Genomic DNA, 22,665 nt, shown 5'->3' on the forward strand with positions numbered 1-22,665 from the left:
GGTTTTAAACAGGAGAGAAACAGGTATGATTTGTGTTTGAGAAAGTCCCTTTGGCTTCTGGGAGGAGACGGGATTGGAGGAGCTCAGACTGAAGGCAGGGAGGATAGTTAGAAGGTGGTTCTAGACTCTGAGTGAGAGACAATGAGGCCCAACCCAGGCAATGGTCCTGCAAGTACAGAGAAGGGATGACTGAGAGAGGTGTTTAATGGGTAAAGTGGGCAAGAATGAGCCCTCACTGATGAAGCGGGCAGAGAAGGAGAGCCCCAAACATCTCAGGACTTTAAAAACATCTACATCTGATTTTTTCTTTATATTGAAGAAATGTCTCATTGGTCTGAGCCATATGTTTCCTTCCGAGAGAGGTGGTGGGGACCCTCGGCCTCTGGAGGGGAGCTAAGCAGCTGTAAGGGCTGGTGTTTGGGGACAGGCACGCATTCTCCCAGCGCCCTCTCTGTAAACTGCGTGCAGGACCAGCTGTGTTTTCTCTGCCTCCTTACATCATCACCAGTCATAAAAACCCTACCAGGGGGAATTGGACTGACGATCTGGGCTGTGATGCATGAGACAAAGGAGTCCAGGGGCTGATTTCAGAGCTTGCACAGTTCGGACTCCTGTCGGTTGGGAGAGAAGGCAGGGCGGACCTGGCATGCCTTATGTTTGATGATGGTGTACAGTTGCTCTCCAGGTCAATAATTCGTGGCTTTAAGCAACTCTGGCTGTTTAGTTCAACCCTGGTCTTTTAATACAGCTGGTGCTCCCCAGCATGGTGCCGTGGCTGGGGTGGAACACCTCCTCACGCCCCTCCCGCAAACCTCGGGGTCTCTGGCTCCCTGATCACAGATGACCTGCTTCCCTTGCCTTTGGAGTCTTGCTGCAGTACCTCCCTCTGGCTTTGCTGTCTGATCTTGGCTCTCCGGGCGACCTGTTGGAACACCTCACCTGGGGCACAGTGGAGTCTTGTGTCTACGTATCTTGGATCTCTCTCTACAGAATAAAGAGCTCTCTGATGGGTGCCTAAGAACCCAGTCCCACTCCATTCACACAGGGGCCTTTGTGTGGCTCTACTCTGCCAGTGGGCAAAGTCCATATCCTTATTTTGGAGGGAATGTTCATCTGGAAAACCCATTGGATTGGACCCTACCAGGTACTGGTTTAGAACATAGGAATGCAGAAAGAAGACCCTTCTTATGTGTCCTAGATGAATAATAACACATTTTAGAGTGTTCACCTGCCCAGGAGCTGTGCTAAGTGCTTGTTCTTTCCACCTGTTGGGATCCCGCAACTGCCTTGTTAGGGAGCTTCTATTCTCACCCCCATTTTCTAGCTGAGAAAGTGAGGCACAGAGAAGTTGAGGCTATCTTAAGTGCTATTGCTTGTGAGTGGCTGAGTTAGGATGTCAGTCCAGGCTGGCGGATCCTTCCTGTGCCGCTAGACACATGGATATCATTGTCGAGGGGCAGCTCCCGGGACATGTGTGTCTGCCAATGTGCTTTGTGGGCTGGCGTGACCCAGTCAGGGTGTGAGAAAGTCCAGAGACTCAGCCTAGCGGTGCCCCAGGGCCATGCCTCCCACACACTTGGGGTTGTGGCTTCTTCAGCTTTCAGGAATTAGGGGCTCAGCGGGGTGCTGAGACACTGCCCCCAACATGCCCTTTTCGTATTATTTTATTATGGGCATTTCTCTTTACACAAGTATTTCTCATTGTAATGACTCCATTCTCGCTGCAAACATTTCAAGCATATTCCAAAGAGAATATGAAAGCCTCTCCTCACCTCTCGAGCCTCCCATTGCCTCCTGGGGGATGGTCACTATGAATGGTCCACCGTCCCTTCTCCTGGCCCATTTCCTATGCATTTTCTGGCGTGTGTGTGTATACGAGCATACACCTTTGCTCCCCCAGTCCCTTTTAATAAGTGGGATCATCTTACCTGTCTTTTTTTTTTTTCTTTTTTTTTTTTTGCAGGTCGATTTTTTTTTCACTTAATACATCTTAGAGGTCTTTCCGTGAGAGTCCGTGTCATTCTCCCTGATTCATTTGAATGGTTATGCAGTATTCCATGTTGTGGATTTACGATAATTTGTTTAACCTGCCTGATCAGACACTTTTTAAGCAACGCAGATCATTCGAAAAAGGAAATTATCCATAGTGACTGAGTGGTAACAAAATAAATAATAAAGTCTGAAGTGGGAGAAGGTTGTCAAGGGTGGAATGTAATTAGGGTACGGGGAAAGAGAAGAGAGGGTGCGGTGTCTGTCCGTGTCCCCCTCCAGCCCATTGGCTCTGACCCAGAACATCACCTGACTGCGTCTATCTGCTCTGCTCATGCAGCTCCCCGCCTGGCTGTGGGCTGCTGTCTTCCCTGATGTTAGGGTTTCCCACAGAGTGAGGACACACTCCTCCTCCATCCGGGCCCTTCAAGCCCCCCTGACCACATAACCCCACGTCTGTCCCCGCCGCCGTCTGAAGGAGGTTCGCACACAGGTTACCTGAGCGCCAGGACCGTCGTGGCACCGTCGAATGCTGCAGGGACAAGAGCTGGTTAAAACTTGTCTGCTGTAAGCTGCCAGAAGGTCAGTCTGTAGCAACTCAGATTCCACATGGGCATCTCACCCAGTTTTACTCAGTAAAACCCAAACACCCGTTTTTGTTGAGACTTTGACGAGCCCTTGAAACCACGGAGGGCCCGCCTTGCCTGGGCACACGTCTGAAATATGTCAGGCAGGTGTTTCCAAAGAACTTATGCTACAGGAAAATATATCCTGATGTAATCTGACTAATTTGGCTTTTGCTTTACTTTCAAGAGAACTGGCTATTTGTAATGGAAACAGTTCTCGGGCCACTTCAGACGGGGCTTTGTAATGTGAGCTGGTAAAACCCTGCAGGTGCTGCGGGGGCCCATGTTTTCATTTTACATCTCAAGTTTGTTTACTTTAATGTGTTTCTCTGGGAGGAAAAAAAAAGTGACCCAGGAGGCGTTTAACAAGTCATTTTTCATTTCAAAAGAAGAAATGGGTTTGTATTAAGAAAATTAGCATCCAGCGGCCCGCAGGAGTCCTTCTGGCGACAGGAAGCGCACATGGCCAGGAGGGTATGTTCCTGAGACTAATTCCCCAAAGACACGTGTCCAGGAGCCGGGTACCTGGGGCCCTTGGCAGAGGCATCAATTAGAAAGTGGGAAGCAGTGTTTTCCTTGCTAATTCTTGGCTACCGGCTAGGGGTTACTGAAAGCTCCCCTCTCCCCCTCGGAGTTAGGCAGTTTTGAAAAATTGTAAAATTATGAATTCAACCTTGTTTTCAATCAAGGGAGAGGGAAGTGGTTTCCAGGGTGCAAAGCCTGTGCAGTGGGTGGAGGGGGCCTTGTTTCCAGAGCACCCATTGCCAGCATCAGAGCTCGCCCTGCTCAGGGGAGGGTGCCCTCAAACGAGAGGTCAGTGGGGGTGGGGGTGTCAGGGAGGCAGCTGCCACAGGCCCAGCGCCAGAGCAGAGATTCTGGCTAGAAAGGGGGTAGGGGAATGAGGAGAGCGCCCCTGTCCCCTGAGGTTATTTCATGCAGGTTGAGGGCAGCGGACAGCTGTCATCAGCAGAGAAAATGGGATGTATTTGCCACCCAGGACTCTCCCGTGCCCCAGGGATTGGATTCAGCAAAACTCCAGCCCCAGTGCCCTGCCCTTGATGTGAAAGCTGATTGTCCCACGATATGCCAGTCCCCACGAGAATGTTTTCAGGCCCCTGTGTTTGCGTGAGCTGCCCTGGGACTGGCCCATGTCGGTCCGTGCAGGGAGCTCAAGCCCCTCACCAGTCTTCACAAGGAAATCCGCCCCAGACGTGTCGTGAGTACTGACTGGGGAAGGTACGGGAAGCAGTGGCTTTATGGATCACACAGCCTTCAGCCGTCTTGAGAGTCTATCTTGGCTTCTCTTTTCCTTCCTCTTTCTTCTTCCCTCTCTGGAGAAATAAGCAAAACTATCTCCTTTCCTCCTGCAGGAGAGCCGCTTCCTTGCACCCTCAGGTGCCCATGGGGGCTCACAGTGCTCAACAAACACATTTCCCTTCTGTACCCATAGGTGCCTCTCAGAGAGTTTAGAACAGTGCTGTAGATCCAGACCCACAGAAGCGTACGTGATTCATTCCACACTGAAAAAGGCCTTGGAGACCCGCTCACCAACCCTGCGTTTTATAGGTTAGGAAACAGAGACCTGGAGCGGGAAAGGGACTTGCCCAAGGTCCCCATGAAGCAGTGGCAGAGCTGGGCTGAGAACCAAAACTGACAGATACCGGCCGCAGGTCTCTCTCCTCCAGGCCACGTGTCTTTAGACGCTGCCCCCGCCCCCGTTTGTCTAAAGGCTGCTTTCAAGAATGGACTCTAGCGGCATGCGGGAACACTTCGAGCTAAGTCCTGTTGGTACACTCTACTGCATCTCTTGCAAATTCATCCCTTCCTCTCCTTTCCCACTGCCTTGGTGGGGGAAGGAGTGGTAGAGACAGTGAAACAGTTTGATCTGAATTCATTGTAGCTTGGGATGTGATAACTGTTTGCTGGCTTGTTGGATAAAAATCAAGTTAAGATGAAGCTAAAGAATGTCTTGGGGGGCCGGCCCAGTGGCGTAGTGGTTAAGTTCACATGCTCCACTTTGGTGGCCTGAGGTTTGAAGGTTCGGATCCTGGGTGCGGACCTGGCACTGCTCATCAAGCCATGCTGTGGCGGTGTCCCACATAAAATAGAGGAAGACTGGCACAGATGTTAACTCAGCAACAATCTTCCTCAAGCAAAAAGAGGAAGATTGGCAACAGATGTTAGTTCAGGGCCAATCTTCCTCACCAAAAGAAAAAGAATGTCTTTGAAGATTATAATGCTCAATATTTGGGAGGGTTTGGTTGGGACACCCGTCTTATACAATGCTGATGGGAACTGGTCCAATTTTACCCAAAAGTAGTTTGGCAATATGTGTCATGAACTTTAATAATACTCGTATGCTGGGTTTTGCTAGACTTTTAAACCAAAGGATAAGACAGTACAGTTACATGCATGAACCTTAAGTGAACAGCTTGATGAATTTTTACTAAGTGAACCCTTGTACATACTGTTGATGCAAATAATCCATAATCTATAAATCAAAATTGGGGTGAGTTTATCATGAGCCACGTTTGAGGACTATAGCCTGGGGACCTTCCTTCCTCAGGGAAGGAAGGGCAGCAAAGAAGTGGGGTGTACAGAGTAGTTACATGCCGTCTTGGGACAAAGAGCATGCATCACATTGACAGGAACATCTCTTTTACTCCTGTCATGAGATGCTGAGCTGGCACAGCAGGTGAGTGGTCAGCAGGTCAGTGGTCACAAGGTGAGCTCAGCAGGTCGGTAATTAATCCTTAGTTTCCAGGAAGAGATGCTTATCCTTAAAGAAATGCCGATATGGGGAGAAGCCACATCCCTATCTTTGGGGGCATCCTTCTTGTCTCTGGGACATTGTGAAGGTTTAAAGCAGATGTACAATGCATGCTCAACAGGCCACGTCAGGGCCTTTTGGAAAAACAAGGTCAGGCTGAATTAGTTTTACACCAAATGGCTTCCCCATACGCTCCAGTATATACTATCGCTTTTCATTTCTTTATCAGTACTCACCATCCAGATCAAGGTATGGAATATTAGCAGTGCCTCAGGAGTCTCTTTTGTACCATCTCCTGATCATTACGCTCCGAAAGTAACCAATATCCTGACTGAGCACTATCAATTAATTTTGTCTGACTCTGAATTTCATGTGAATGGGATCGTAGAGAACTGTGCCCTTCCATGTCTGACTTCTTTCCATCACACTACATCTGTGAGACTTATCCATGGCCTTGCGCCGACAGTCATCCCTCAGCATCCGCAGGGGCGTGGTTCCAGGACCGCCTTCTGCATACCAAAATCTGAGGATGCTCAGGTCCCTTATATAAAATGGTGTCGTATTTTCATGTAACTCGTGCACATCCTCCTTATACTTTGTCATCTTTAGATTATTTCTAATAATTAATATAATGTAAATGCTAAGTAAATCATTGTTATCCGGTATTGTTTAGGGAATAATGAGAAGAGAAATAAAATCTGTAGATGTTCAGTACAGATGCAGCCATCACAGGCCTCTTGATGGCTGAATCCGAGGATGTGAAATCCTTGGAGGGGGAGGGCCAGCTGTATTGGTTTTCTCTTTTCACTGCTGGATAGTATTTCTTTGGGTGAATGGAATACTATTTATTTATCCCTTCTGCTATTGCTGGACTTTTGAATGGTTTCCAGTTTCTAAGTATTAAAAATAATGCTGCTATGATATTTGTGGACATGATTTTATACACTCACACACACACACACACACGGACACATTTCTGAGAGTATACATTTGGAGTAGAATTTTTGGGTCATAAAACACATTTACGTTCAGCTGTAGTAGGTACTGCTAACAGTTTTCCAAAGCAATTGTCCCAGTTTACGCTCCAGCAGAAGTATATGAGATCGCCAGTCGCTCTGCGTCCTTGTAACATGGGGTGTTGGTTTTAAAAAATGTGGACATTCTGATTGTAGGTGATGATGCCTCATTGTGGTTTTAATGAGACTTTTGTGAATAACCAATGGCCATTTATGTATGCCCTTTTGTGAAGTGTCTGTTCAAGGTTTTACCCATTTTGGGAGGTGTCTTTTTCCTATTGATTTCTAGGAGTTCTTTATATATTCAGTATACAGGCTCTTTGTAAGAGACATGTATTGCAAATATCTTCTCCCATTCTGTTTGCCTTTTTACTCTCTTAATGTGTCTTTTGATGTACAGTAATTATTTTATTTTATTGAGGTCATAATAGTTTATAACATTGTGACATTTCAGTTGTACATTATTATTTGTCAGTCACCATATAAATGTGCCCCTTTACCCCTTATGCCCACCCCCAACCCCCTTCCCCTCTGGTAACCACTGTTCTGTTCTCTGTGTCCATGTATTCATTTATCTTCCACACATGAGTGAAATCACATGGTGTTTGTCTTTCTCTGTCTGGCTTATTTTGCTTAACATAATACCCTCAAGGTCCATCCATGTTGTCGTGAATGGGATGATTTTGTCTTTTTTATGGCTGAGTAGTATTCCATTGTGTATATATACCACATCTTCTTTATCCATTTTTAAAATTTTATTTTTTGATGAATGGTAATTCTTAATTTTAAACTAGTCTAATTTACTGATCCTTTCCTTTATGTTCTTTGTGTTTTGTTTAAGAAATGTTTGTATATCCATGGTCATAAATATATACTCCTATGTTTTATTCTAGAAGCTTTATTGTTTTACTTTTCACATTTAGACCTATGAGGCACCTCACATAGCATTTTGAGTATGATATGAGGTAAGAGTCAACGTCCACATTTTTCCTAAGGTTGTGTACTTGATCTGGCACATTTATTGACAGGACAGTTCTTTCCCTACTGCACTGTAGTGGCACCTTTGCCATAAATCTGGTGACTGTATAGGTTTGGGTCTGATCGAGTTTGTTCATGTCGCTTACGTGTTTGTATATCCTTATTAATGTTCGTATCTGTTTGTGTCATCAGTTACTGAGAGATGTGTTTCAAAATGTTCCACTATGATTACGGAATTGGTTGTTTCTCCTTTTAGTTCTTACGGTGCTTGGGCTCCAATATTAAATTCATTTGAATTTAGGGTTGTGATAGATTCCTGTTGAATTGCCCCCTCTTTAATTATGAATTGTTATTCTTTATGTCTAAAATACTTCTGGTCTTAATGTCTATTTGATTGGACGATAACAGATCTATACCTGCTTTTAAAAATCTCTATTTTTTAATGTTTTTATGAATATGTTTTCTCATCCTTTTACCTTCAACCTTTTTGGGTCCTTAAATTTGTGTCTCTTGTAAGCAACGTGCATTAAAAAAAAATCCAGATTAATCATCTTTCTGTTTTAATTGAAATATCTAGTCCTTTTGCAGTTTTTAACTCTTATGAATAAAGTTGCATTAAATATTTTTATACAAGACTTTTTATGGGTATATGCTTTTTTCGTAGGTAAATATCTAGGAATGAAATTGTTGGGTCATAGAGTTGGTGGATAATTTTATTGTTTTTAATTGTTATTGAAGCATAATTTATATACAATAAAAAGAGACTTAAAGTGTAGTTTGATGAATTTCAACAAACACAAACACTAATGTCACCACTGCCCCAAATTAAGATATAGATTACTTCCATCACGCCAACAAATTTTCTTATACATCTCCCCTAAGATGCTGATCTGGTTTCTATTGCCATAGTTTAGTTTTTCCTGGAGTCAGACAATAGATACTCTTTTGTCTTGCTTATTTCATGCCAGGTGAAGCTTTTGAGGCTCATCCATGCTGTTGCATGTGTCAGTAGTTCATTCTTTTACTTATGGGTAGTATTGTACTGTGTGACTATAACCACTATTTGCTTAGGGAACTTTGAGTTATTTCCAGCTGTCTTTTATGAATAAAGCAGCTATGAACATTTTTGTGCAAGTTTTTTTTGTGTGTGTGGCTTCATTTATTTTCATTCTCTTGGGTAAATACTTAGGATGGAATCACTATGACACAGTGTAGGTGTGTATTTGTAATGAATGCATAACTGATTTCCAGATTGGCGCACATAATTTTATACCCTCCCAGAAACATATGAGATCTGCAATGCTCTGCCTTCGCCGCCAACTGGTTGTATGGTCCTTGAGTCTCATTTTGATTTTAATATGCACGTCCCTGATGAGCCATGATGTTGAGCATCTCCCTCACGCTAGTGTCCATTCATATATCTTCTTTTTTGAAGTATCTCTTCAAACCTATGGCACGTTTAAAAAAAAATTGGGTGGCCTGTATTTTCTTATTGATTTGTAGGAGTTCTTTACATATTCTGGATACGAGTCTTCTGTCACATATGTATTGTGAATAATTTCTCCCAATCTATGGCCTGCCTTTCATTTTCTTAATGCATTTGTTAATAATAGTGAATAGTTCTTTGAAGAAAAGAACTCCCTAAATGCTGAACAATGTTATTCTGGACATGGGAAAAATGCTTATGACATCTTGTTGGATTAAAAAAGGAGGATACATGGGCTGGCCTGGTAGCGCAGCGGTTAAGTTCACACGCTGCGTTTCTCAGCGGCCCGGGGTTCGCCAGTTCGGATCCCAGGTGTGGACATGGCACCGCTTGGCACACCATGCCGTGGTAGGCGTCCCACATATAAAGTAGAGGAAGATGGGCAACGGATGTTAGCTCAGGGCCAGGCTTCCTCAGCAAAAAAGAGGATTGGCAGTAGTTAGCTCAGGGCTAATCTTCCTCAAAAAAAAAAAAGGGGGAGGATACAAAACCATACTTGCAGTATGACCTTAACTATTTAAAAAATCCGCATAGAAAACAAAGTGGAGAGAAATACACAAGACATTGCTCTAGCTGACCCTGGGTAGTGAGGTTATGCTCTCCTGCAATTTTTTTTTCATTGTGGTAAATACACACAACATAAAAACGTTTTAAAATTGTGGTAAATACACACAACATAAAACTTACCATTCTCACCGTTTTAAAGTGTACAATTGAGTGGCATTAAGTACATTTACACTGTTGTGCAACCATCCCCACTATCTAATCCCAGAGCTTTTTCATCACCCCAAATGGAAACCCCAGAATATTCAGCAGTCACTCCCTCTTCCCTCCCCCCACCAGCCCCTGCTGGCAACCACGAATCTGTTTTCTGTCTCTACATGCCTGCTGTTTTTAAAAAATATACATTTGTTTTATTTTTTTCTGCATTTCGGCTAGTGAGTATGTGCTTTTATATAAGTAAAGCAGAAACCAAGAACAACAAAGGGTGTCTTACAGAGGGTAACAAGTAAGTTAAACGAACTGATGCTAAGCTCTGTCAGACGGAGTGAGGCCGTAGCCTTCATTTTGTGACAACAGCTAAATGCGTTCAGCTCTGACTGTCCTGCAGGCCCCGCTCGCACGATTCTTCGCCCACATCTCCTGCAACCACCGGGCAGCCAGCTTCTAACATTATATCCCATTTACCCAGGACGCTGAGTCCCCTCCCCAGCTCCCCTTTTCTCTGACTCCCCCACCACGCTGGGAGCTCCACGTGGGCAGAGATCATGTGGGTTCTGGTCTCCGAAATCTTTCTAGTGTCCAGTATGGCCCCGGCTCATCCTTGTGGTCATGAAGCGTTGCGGGGCGAACGCATGTGCGTGCGCATCCAGGACCTTGCCCGGACTCTGGAGAGCACAGGATCAGACGGGTGTCGGTGCAGCCGCGGAGTCAGGGGCAGGCTGGGAGGAAGCGCCGCGAAGGGCCCGAGTCTAGCGCTGTGAGAAAATATCTGGACGGTACATTCATTGCGTCTCTCACGGCTTTAATGACCAGGGCGGGAGGAGAGAAGTAATAGCGAGTGACATTTATATAACGTGTTACAGTTTACACAGCTCTGGCATGCACATTACCTCATTTAATCCGGAAGGAGCATAGGGTGGGGCTTCAGCACAAGGCCCGGGGTTGCCTGTCTGAGTTTGCACCACTTGCTAACTGTGTGACCCTGGAATATTTACGTACCCGCCTTCCCATTTCCTTCCGCGTGCGAAGAAGACACTGATAGTACCTGACGCATACGTAGATTTGTTGTGATGATTAAATAACGTAGGCGATGGCCGTAAAGCACTTAGAATCGTGTCTGGAGGTTAGTAAACACTAAATAAAAGTTGGCTGTTATTACTTAATCTTCTCACTAGGCCCTGGAGATGTGTAGACATACCCCATTTTATGGGCGGCAGGCGGGGCTCAGAAGGATGGAGTGACCTGTCTGAGGTCACCGTGGAGCGGTGGGGGTCCCCAGGCAGGGTTGGAGCAGGTCTGTTTGACCCCGAAGCCCTGTCCTTTCAGCTCCTTCATGCCACCTCCTCTGACGTGCACTTTGCCTGCGCTCCCAGGTAGAAGTAATTTCTGCCGCAGCCGGCCCCTGCGCCAGGGTGTTAACAAAGATCATTTGTCCAGGGTTGCTGAGCAAGCACTTTACACCCCGACGGAGTCTGAGGGAAATGTAAAGAATTGCTGCGACTGATACTTTAACAAAGTAAATTTTTCCTAGCACCCGTTTCCTCCATTCTGGTAACAGTGCCCTGATTTGTTGCTCCATTCAGCCCATGCTTAGGATTATCTGTGGCTGGAGGGGTGGGTGTGTGAACCGGGTGTGGCCAGTGTGTCTGTCTCTTGAGCTGCGAGCAGTAGCTCGGGATCCGGCTCGAGTTCTTATCCCAGAGCCACCAGGCTCCGCCGCGGGACTTTGATCAGGGAAGAGCCATTGTCGTTCTTCCAGGCAGGCTGAGAGGATGTGAGACAGCCTGGAGCTCCTGCAGCCATCTTGTCACCACAGTGGGGACAGCCGGTCTGAGAACGGGCCAGCCCAGAGGCAGCAGAATGGAGAGCTGGAGAAAGGGGGACAAGGCCCAGCGTCCCCTGGATTTACCTGGACTCGTGTCTACATCTGCTGGACCTCTCTGCGTGCTACCTTTTCTAAACCGCCAGGTTTCTGGCACCGTGCTTTACCGTCACTATGCCTCTTAATATCCCAGCAGCCACTCAAAGAGGGCTCCTTTCCCTGCCCTCAGGCAGGAGGCGTGTCCTCTTGGAAATGTCACAACAGAAGGGATTCAGATGCCCCGGAAAGGCGTCTTCTTTGGCTCCATCCCTCACCCTCCAATTATCTTTCTGACAGCCAAATTTGAACCAAATTGGATTTAGTGCATTTCACAATGTTGAACAAATTTGTGGATTAAGGGAGCAAATTAAATCCATATTTTTATTTGACATCATCAAAAATATGACAAGCAGACTGGAAATGGACCTTCCTGGCCTTGGAATAATTTCAGTGAAGCCCAAATTCCTGCTTCCCAAGAGTATTTTTTAAAAAAAATCCACTTCTCACAAAGACCTTTGGGAAGCCGGCCCCAAATCTTACCTGAGACCTGGGATCTGACCCTTGGGCTTAGGCAGGGCCGCAGCTCCTATAGCTGAGATGCGATTCTAGAGGGCCAGCCCCTCTCTGCCCCCACCCATCATTCGTCCCTCTACAGTGTCCCCACTTTCCCCTTGCCCAGAGCCTCGTTTATTTTAAGTGTCAGCATTTTTTATAAGTGGACTAACAGATTTTCATGTTAGCGCTGAAGTGCCCTGTGCCCTCTCTGAACTCTTAGGCAGGCCAATAAATAGATGGTTCATTGGTAATTAATTAGATGATTTTGGCACTTCGCCCAATGGCTTTTATAACAATGTAGACATTTCTTTTTCCTCGTCTTTGTTTCTTGGCTTCTGGTGGAAAGACAAGCTACACATGGGCGGGCAATGTGACTTCTCCTTCTCTCTATAGGAACCCAGCATGTAGCAGCATGCACTGAGTATTTATTGCCTTATAATAGCATCTGATTCCTTAATGACAAAATGTGAACTTTTCGAGAGAGAGAGGACGTTCCCGTGGCCGGGCTTGAGGGAGAGAAGGCAGTGAAGCGCACTGGTTTAGTGTGAGGGCTCTGATGCCAGACAGCCTGGGTTTGCATCCTGGCTCCCCATTTATTGATTATATAATTGTAACAATGATGTAATCTCTCTGTGCCTCGGTTTCCCCTTCCGTGAACTGGAAATAACAATAGCCCTTGACCAAGTGCCTGAGATGGGGACGCAGGGAGCATTCTCTAAATGCCGGCTGTCACAATTTTATTATTTCGTCTCAGTAATCCTTATATTCTTAAGAAAGACATATGGCTATCTATAGGTGGTCTCTACCTTATCCAATTTTTGTCTGGATTATCAGATTCTTATCTTTAAAACATGAATTATCGGAATGATTGTGGTTTTTCCTCCCATTATATAAGTTGGAGGAACAGCAAAGAAGCTAACCAAAAGCAATAAAACAAAGGAAAACAGAATGAATCAGTGTTAGCAAGGGAGAAGGGCCTGAGGGAGCATCAGGAGGGCTGCCAAATAGATCTGTTAAGTAAAACAGAGATGACGAGAAAACCAACAATTAAAATTAATTAAGATTTTTCATTGTGATGCTGACCTCATGCTCCAGGTACCTGAAACAAAGAAATGTGGATAATTGGGTAGTCATGACATTGCTCCAACTGGCCACTTTCCCCTTAACATGAGCGAGCCTGTCTCTCCCACCTGGCCCTCGTGGGCTTGGGTCAGGACCTGAATCGTGGCTCAGCTTCCTCTGCGCTGGAAAGAGGGGAACCTGAGGCCTGGCAGACAGCTTTCCAGCCCTTCTCCCTCGGTCTCATCCGTCAGCCTATCCTGCTGACTATGCTTTCAGGCTGCATCCTGGTTCACTGCCCTTCTCCCGGTACCAGCCTCCATTTCCACCTGGAAAGCTGCAGTGGCTGCTGAATGGTCCCTCATTTCCACTCTTAGATTTATCACTCTCTGAATTGCCCCATCATGACTTGTCTACTTGTTTTTTACTTATTTCTCCCACTAGCCTATAAACTTCTTGTTCACTAGTGGCTGGCCAGTGCGTGGCCCAATCAATACTTCTTGATCGAATGGAAGGAGCTGTGAATAGTTCCCTTCTCAAGCAAAAGACATTTTTCTCTCCCAAAGGGAATTCTACTCTGTAGACATGAAAGTGGGTCCCTTGATAGGTCTACTGGGCAGCATTTTGCTAACCTCATTCAAATAAGACTTCAACCTTATAAAAGGTAGTCATACTCTTCTTTTTAATATTTTAATACACATTTTAATACCAATACTTGTCATTTGTATTTTTCACACCCAGGAACTGAAAGCAGAGAGTGAAATAGTCCCAAATGGGCCTGACCCACTCACCTATGGTGACTCTGGAGGTCAGGCCCTCCCACCCCGTCCTCAGCAAGTGTATTCAGCTGCTCATTTCCTGCTGGCCCCTGCTCAGCCTGGATCTGCCTTTGCGTGTCTGTCTCACACAGTTCTGCTGCCCTGGTCTTGACTCTCGGGCTCGAGGAACAAGGGTTGCCATCACTCTCTCCGCCATGTTTGTGACCACCTTGGGAAATGTAGCTTGGGTCATCTCACAGGATCCAGAGCCCCTGATCCGGAAGGGACCCAGGCTGTTCGCTGTGTGAGGGAGCCCTGTTTTGGAGCACTTGGTCCTCCACTCTCCCTCCTGCCACAGCTAAGTGGATCGAGGGTGGCGGTCCCTCAGTCCAAAGGCTGGCCGGTATGGGGCCTGGCTGGCACAGGAAGCTCCAGCTGAGGAGATGAGTCAGTCAGATCCCACCCACTCCCGGCAGTGTGGCCTGAGAAATGTGGACAGAATCACATGGTCAGCCAAAGTTGGAAAGTCATGAAAATGGGAGAAGCCTTGTGGGAGTGAATCTGAGTTTTGAGGAATCAGAATCAGAAGCACTGAGCTGAAGAAGGGATAGACAGAGTGAGGGCAAGGAAGCCACTGGAAGCGGAAGAGACAGGGCAGCCACACGAAGGGAGGCAGAGACCCGAGCAGCCAAGTGGAGGTGAAGGCAGGGCGCTCAAGGGAAGCCCCGGGAATCGTGCCACGGGGCTCCTGGCGCACCTGGTGAGCTCCTCAGGTTCTCAAAGACCTGCCTGTTCCCGCCTCCACCCTCCTAGGGACGCTCCCATCCCCTCAGATGCTGGCTCCCTCGCTGTGCCACAATAAACCCTCAGTGCCTGAGCCACCCAGAGAGGCTTGCTGTTCTTTATGACTCACAAGCCCATACAATAAGAAGGACCACTGTCGGGGCTGGGGCCACAGCAGCAAGGGCTGTCCCCATGAGGCCCCATGTGTGGGCGCCCAGAGAGTGTCCAAGAGCTGTCAGGGCAGTGACCCCTCGGCTCACAGGCTCTGCTCACATGTGTAGGGAGCGTCTATGCCTCAAGGGGCTAGGCTCTAGTTTCTATTTTTGCATGTATCCGCCAATTTATATATACATATATATGTACATTTTATAAAAATATCTGTAACTATTGATAAATAAATGAAAAGCAATAGGATATATTGGAGTATATGGGGAAGCCATTTGGTGTAAAACTAATTCAGCCTGACCTTGTTTTTCCAAAAGGCCCTGACGTGGCCTGTTGAGCATGCATTGTACATCTGCTTTAACCCTTTACAATGTCCCAGAGACAAGAAGGATGCCTCCAAAGATAGGGATGTGGCTTCTCCCCATATCGGCATTTCTTTAAGGATAAGCATGTCTTCCTGGAAACTAAGGATTAATTACCAACCTGCTGAGCTCACCTTGTGACCTGCTGACCACTCACCTGCTGTGCCAGCTCAGCATCTCATGACAGGAGTAAAAGAGATGTTCCTGTCAATGTGATGCATGCTCTTTGTCCCAAGACGGCATATAACTACTCTGTACACCCCACTTCTTTGGTGCCCTTCCTTCCTTTGCGAAGGAAAGCCCTGGGCTATAGTCCTCATACCTGACTCATAATAAACTCACCCCAATTTTGATTTATAGGTCGATTATGGATTATTTCATCAACACTATATTATATATAATATAATTACAGATACAGTAGAATTACAACTGAGACAGGGGCTAGAGTCTACAGTGTGTGTTAGGCTAAAATTGTGTATGGTCAAAATTGTGTCTGAGAACTGTTTAAAGTACCTATAGAACACACACACACACACATATACAAGATTTCGGTTGTATAACTACAACTTTGTATGGTAATAGTAAGTATAAATGCAAGGAAATAGTGCACCCTTCCTCTAGAGCTCTTGCTGAAATGTCTACAAATGAGAAAAAACAGATTCTGGTTTCCACCTCCTGCCAAATATTCAAAGTGGCAAAATTGTGACCGCAACTTGCAAAGACTTTTCCCATCCCAAATGGCAGCTGGTTAATTCCTCCCGGCAAATGAATTGCACCATTATCCATAAGTCAGATGTCCTCTGAGATTAGTTTAATTGGCAACCTCATGACTTTCCAAAGATGTGAGGTAGTTCTAATAATTGGCACATGTATGAGAACTCCATTAAAATAGAAAACAAAAGTCACAGAAAGAGGGAAATTAATAACCTAAAAAAGTTATATATAATTGCTATAATGGACAACTGAACTCTGAGCTTCCTGGAAGTGAAGGGAAAAAGGGAAAATCTAATATAAGAATTCTCATTGTTTAATCAAAATAAATCAAAAGAGAGAAGTTTCCTCTTGGCACTATTTTAAAAGAGTCACTCATAATTTCACATAGTGATGAAATAGTGTTATTTTTGCTTGTATACACTATATTCCAGTCCTTGTCTGCAAACAAAATAACAATTCTATTTAAAAAAATATTTGAATAGGGCCAGCCCCGTGGCCAAGTGGTTAAGTTTGTGCGCTCCGCTGCAGGTGGTCCAGTGTTTCGTCAGTTCGAATCCTGGGCGCGGACATGACACTGCTCATCGAGTCACGCTGAGGTGGCGTCCCACATGCCACAACTAGAAGGACCCACAACAAAGAATATACAACTATGTGCTGGGGGGCTTTGGGGAGAAAAAGGAAAAAATAAAATCTTTAAAAAAAATATTTGAATAGGCAAAACATTCACATAGTTTGAAAAAACTAAAAAGTATACAGTGAAAAATTTCCCTCCCTACCTTCTCATACGTTTGCCCAGTTTCAACTCCCTTCACCCCCCGTTTTTGTCTGCTTCCAGTTTTTATGCATATTCAGTAAGATCATCACCATCGTCAACAAGAAAATACAGATTCCTATCCCTGCCCCCTTCTTACGCTTTGATTTCTTTCATTCAACAACGTATTTTGCAGACTTTTCCGTGTGAGTAGGAAAGTTTCCTCGTTCTCTTTCAGAACTATGTGGTATCTCATTGTTTGGCTGTACTGTTACTTGGGTACCAGTGCCGTACTGGCATCATTGGAATTGTTTCCATTTTTTCGCTATTATAAACAGTAGCCCCACGTGTATGTAATTTCACGCATGTGCATGTGCATGTATCTATATATGATGAGCCCCTGCAGCAGATTGCTGGTCAGGGCAAATGCCTCTGTGAATCCGATTGCTCTCACCGAATTGCCCTCCACAGGGCTTTTGGCGACCTGTGCTTCTACCAGCAACAGCAGAGGGTTGAGTTGCCACATGATACCTATACACTCCAGGACCAGTATCCTCCTGTTAAGCTCCAGGGAGGAAGGAAGAGGAATGTGAGAAGGAAAGAACTCTTTATCAGGCACCTACTATATGCCAGACACACTCTATATATACAGGTTCAATCCTCACTGTAATTCTGTGGGGCAAAGTTTCTGTCCCTGATTTTTATGAATGAAGCTTTTTTTTTTTTTTTTGGTGAGGAAGATTGGCCCTGAGCTAACACCTGTGTCAGCCTTCCTCTATTTTATATGTGGGATGCCTCTACAGCATGACTTGATGACTGGTGCACAGGTCTGCGCCCGGGATCTGAACTGGTGAACCCTGGGCTGCTGAAGTGGAGTGTATGAACTTAACCACTACATTACAGGCCTGCCCCCCGAAGGAAGCAATTTTGTCCCAGAGAGGTTAGGAAAATTTGCACAACATTGCAGGTAAGTGGGAGAGAAGGGTCCTGACCTGGGGCTGGCTCTGAAGCCTGTGTTGGTTCCCATGCACCAGTCCTGGGGTCCTTCCGACACAGTTTCATGAACCAGCAGTGGCACCAACAGTGTTCTTAGCATCCCAATTATTTTATTTTCTTGCCTCGCTTGAACTTCAAGTGTCACAGCTCAGCCCTCATTAGAGGAGCTCCTGGCAACTCTGTCCTGCCTTCGCTTGGCCTCCTCCCTAGGTCCCAGCCCTGGCCCCTCACAAGTGACTTTTGAAGGTGGAGCAGAGTGCCTCGGGGTGCCCCTCTCCCAGAAAGGCATCTAGCCACTCCTCCAGGTCCTGTACCAGCTGCTCCAGCTCTCGCACCTCTTTCTCTAGCTTCTCCAGGAAAACAAGCAGGTTCTCCTTCAACCAGGTCCTGATGACCTTTGCCGGCTCTTCTGAGAGTTCATTGGTCTGGTATTCAAACCCCTGAAAGGCAGACACCGAAGTTGCATCTTGAGCTTTTTCACGTAAGACCTCTTTGTCACTGGTTTCAAAAGGTTCCCTGAGCCTTTGCACATGCTATTCCTATAGCCTGGAGTACCCTTCCCCACCTTCTCCACCTGGCCAGCTCCTACTTATTCTGCAAGACCCAGCTGGCCAATGACACCTCCAGGAAGCCTTCCCAGATTTCCTCAGCCAAGCTTGATGTTCCCTCAGTACCTTCCTGAATATGTTACCTGAGAAGCCACAGGATTCTGGGGGTAGTTACATTCTCTGATCCTTTCTGATACCTCCCAACTTCTTCCTGAAACAGGCACAGACACACCTCTTAGTAAGTGCAAATGAGCAGTGGTTGAAATCAACATGGTTGCTCATCCCAGTAGGATACAAGTGGGTGGGGGAAGGCGAGCTGTGGAGGCCCCCTTAGCATGTAACCATCTCCAGAATACCTCTCCTGATTCCATGTGGACTCGGCGCCTCCTTTCTCAGATTCCAGAGTGCTCACCTGATATCCCTGTGCCCACATACAGCACCAAGATGAGCATCGCCAACAGCATCTGGGGGCAAGAAGAGGAGGAGGGGGAGGTGGGTTCCTCGCAGGCAGACGGGCGACCCTACTTCTCTCACACAGGGCTGGGTGTGGGGCTGCAAGAAGATCGTTTTTCAGAACTTAACTTTGTTCTGCTTATCTAGGTCACATGTGCTTACTTACTACAGACCCTCAAGCATTGCAGAAATAGGTAACATGGCAACTTACTGGCATTTCATTGATGTCTTCCCTCCTTTCTGCCTGCTGAGAAGCAAGGCCCACCTCTGTTCTCATACCTTGCCTCACTTTTAAATGTTTTGTTTTAGATGATCTTTAAAAGGGATCGATTTTATTGTGGTGTAATTTATGAGCAATAAAACACACACATTTTAAATGTACAGTTTGCATTTTACAAATGTCTATGCCTGTGGACTACCACCCCAATCAAGATATAGACATTGCCATCATCCTAGAAAGTTCCCTTACGGCCTCTGCGATCACGTCCCTCCTTCCTGGACCCTGCCAGAGGGGACCGCTAACCTGCCCTCTGTCACTGCGGCGGAGTTGTGCCTGTTCTGTGGCCTCATATAAACGGAGCTGCAGAGCATGGCTTTTTTTGTGATTAGCTGCTTTTGCTCAGCATAATGCTGCTGAGATGCCTCCATGGCTTTTGTGTTCAATGTTATTGATGAGTAATATTATATTGTATGAATACAGAACAATTAATGTCTTCACCTGTTGACGGACTTTTGGGTTGTTTCTACTCTCTTAGCAACTTCTAAATATCTGATATGGTATTATTAACGATGGTCACTGTGCTGTACATTACATCCCCAGCCTCACAGAGTTTGATGGAGCAAAGGGGCTGCATGAAGACACCATGGCTCACTGGTACTTGGGACGGTGCAAGATCATTTAGGAGATTCTGATGGAGGTCCCAGGACCAGGAGGGAGACAGGTGAGTGCCTCTGGAGAGATGGGAGAAGAGAGAGGGGGAGTCTGAATCTGGGAAGGGCCTGGCACCTACTCCAGTGGTGCTCCATGACGTGCCTGGGCAGGCACGGGGGTTCAGATGCACCTGCTTCTGACAGTGTGCATTGGGACGGTGACAGCGTCAGGGGCAAGCAAAAGTGGATAGAGGATTAAGATGGACATAGTGTTGAGTGACATTGAATTTTCCCCAAACGCACCAGATGTGGGCTGAGCCAGATTTAATTTGACTTGAAATCATATGTTTCTTACATACCCAAGTTTGTAAAGCAAGATTTAGAGCTGCGACCACAACAAAGATAAAAGCTGTATATACTCTGCCTCTCCCCAGACCGCTTTCTTGATATATACCAGCAACTCTATTGTTATTAACTTTAAAAAGAAATAGATTACCCAGCAACCACGTGGCTGAGCCTCACAGAGACACTGCTGAGTGAAAGAAGGCAGACAAACGTGCACACTGTCCATTCTGCTCCATGAAATTCAAGAGCACGTAAAACTCATCCAAGATGACAGAAATCAGAATCGTGGTTGGAGGGGTGTGTGCCGCCTGGGAGGGGCCCTGAAGGAGCCCCTCACGGACTGGAAATGTTCAATAGCTTGATCTGGGTGGCTACTGCCCAGGTGTTCCCACCTGGTGTGAAAGTGAGTGCACTGTCCACCTAAGAGGAGGGCGCTTTTCCCTTTCTCAGCAATGTTCCCTGGGAATCTTTTCCTGTAAGACGCACAGAACCATCCCCTTCTTTACAAGGCGCATGAGTATTCTGTGGTCTGCATGCTCTTCTCTTTTCACCCACTCCTCTGCCCATGTGCTTTACAGGTTGATTTCTTCACCACCATGCTCACTGCTAGGTTTCTGTTTTGGCCTCTGGGGAGGCAAAGGGGGAGCAGGGACTAAGATTAAGTTTTCATCTTTTTCCTTTGCGCTGTCTTGGGGCCTGAGCCAAATCATTTCTTCCCTCTGAGCCTCAGTTTCTTCATCTGTAAAATGGATTTTAAAATATGCTGAAAGTTCTTTCAAAAGGAAAGATGGGACTCTGTGGTCGAATCGAATTGGGAAGTGCTGTGGGAAACAAAGTTAAGCAGATTTCCTTGCTGCACGACTTCTCAGAGCCTTCATTATGGGAGTGAGCAGTATAAACCTCCAAGAGGCGGCGAGGGTCTAAGTGTCCCCCAACCGCAGAACTCTTTTTGTGATTTTTCTAAAAGGAGCATTCCTGGGGTTTGGGGTTGTGGAATGCTTTAGGAAGAGCTGTGGCACGCTGGGAGCCCCTCTTGCTATGAGGTCCAGCATAAAGGAGGCACTTGGCACGTGTATATTAAATGAACGAGCGAACAAATCTTTTGAAAACACGTATAGATCAGTCATCCATTGCTCTGCTGAAAACCCCTCAACGGCTTCTTGTTACCCTCAGAATAAAAGCCATCCCCTTCCAGGGGTGACCCTGCTGACCTGCCCAGCCTTCTTTCACATCCATCCCTCCGTCGTTTCTCCACCTGGGAGCCTGCGGAGTGCAGGGTGTTCTTGCAAAGTGTCTGGAGTCAGATGGACCTGGTTTCAAATAGAGGGATGTCCCGGCTATGTGGCCTTTTTACCTTTCTGAACCTCTGTTTACCCATCTGTGAATGAGATTGACAACAGCTGCCTCTCAGGAATGTTGTACGTCAGGAAAGAGAAGGTGGAGGCGCCGGCTGTGCACAGAAACGGTTACTGTTTTCCACTTTGACAGAATCCCATGTGAGGTTTGAATTTCAGTCCTGAGAACAAATGCTCTAGGAGCTCGACAATTTGGGTGTGTTATCCTGTTTATTTCAGCTTGTTCATTCATTCATTCATTCATTCATTCAGGACCTATTATGCCCTGAGCACTATTCTAGGCACTAGGGAAATAGCAGGAAACCAACAACACGCCCAGCGCTCCCGGAGCGCACCTTCTGCTGCAGAGCCAAGGATGAAATAGCGTCCGTGCCGGCTTTGGGAGAAGCGCCCGAGCCCTGTGCTGTGTCCCACAGGGCGGGCTCCAGGGACAGTCGGGCTGAAGTCCCATCCCCGACTAAATGTCTTACTGTCTGTCTGGAGTGGCAGAGGGAGCCCAGACGGGAGGACCACACCCTGCACCTGGTCTGACCTCACCTGCCTCTTGTCCTCACGGTGGCTGCCCCTTCTCTGGTCCAACAGCTCGGCAGCCACTCGCCCCCTGCTGCCCACTTGTCGGATCGCCATGGCCTTGGTCAGGCTGCCTGCGGGTAACAAGGTGCCCCCACTTGACAGGCAGATGGGCACCCTCGCCTCTCCCTGCCTCTGGTCACCAGGCATCCCTCAGGCCATGTGTTCTGATGTCACAGAAGGTGGGGGACAGTGAGGCCCCCACTTTGTCACCACCCTGATTTTTAGCCCCATCCCTCAGGTTTTCTTCATATAAATATAAAAATACAAAGACCAGAAAGAAATGCAACAAAAGATTATATTTCAGGGTGATGATTTTTCTGATCTTTTTCCTTCCATCTATTCAAGTTTTTAATAAAATGCGAGTTTTTAAATACAAAATGATAAAAGTTATTTTAATTGAAATTTTCATTGAGATAATTGTAGATTTACATGTAGTAGTAAGAAATAATAGAGCAGACCCAGTGTACCCTATACCCAGTTTCCCCGATGGTAACATCTCACATCACCTGTAGTACGATATCACACCCAGGACACTGCCATTGATACAATCGTCGATCTTCCTCGCATCTCTCCGGTTTCAGTTGTACTCATTTGTGTGTGTATTTAATTCTAAATAGTTCTATCATGTGGGTAGGTTTATGTGTCCACCACTACAGTCAGGATATAGAATTCCCAAACCAGAGGCTCCTTGTGTTGCCCATTGACGCCTGCTGCCCTCCCTCCGCCCCCTCCCCCACTGTCCCTAACTCCTGGCAACCACTAATCTGTTCTCCATTTCTAAACTGTTATCTTCTCACAAATGGCATATCAATGGAATCAAATAGTGTGTGATCTTTGGAGACTGGCTTTTTTAAAACTCAGCATAATCCCCTGGAGATTCCTCCAGATTGTCACACGCATCAGTAGCTTCTTGCTCTTTATTGCTGCAT

At 46.3% G+C, this 22,665-nt stretch overlaps 1 protein-coding gene across 1 annotated transcript; it reads right to left on the reverse strand.

Annotated features, from left to right (window-relative positions):
- Nucleotides 1-17,819: 17,819 nt before the first annotated feature.
- On the reverse strand, nt 17,820-21,790 carry SMIM23 (small integral membrane protein 23). The gene is made up of 4 exons (XM_046667769.1): nt 21,701-21,790; nt 18,553-18,604; nt 18,284-18,351; nt 17,820-18,032 (listed from the first exon to the last, which is right to left on the reverse strand). Exons 1-4 carry the CDS (start codon nt 21,788-21,790, stop codon nt 17,820-17,822), a joined length of 423 nt encoding a protein of 140 aa, XP_046523725.1.
- Nucleotides 21,791-22,665: the final 875 nt, after the last annotated feature.

This window comes from Equus quagga, chromosome 7 (assembly GCF_021613505.1).
Source record: "Equus quagga isolate Etosha38 chromosome 7, UCLA_HA_Equagga_1.0, whole genome shotgun sequence".
Taxonomy (NCBI): Eukaryota; Metazoa; Chordata; class Mammalia; order Perissodactyla; family Equidae; genus Equus; species Equus quagga.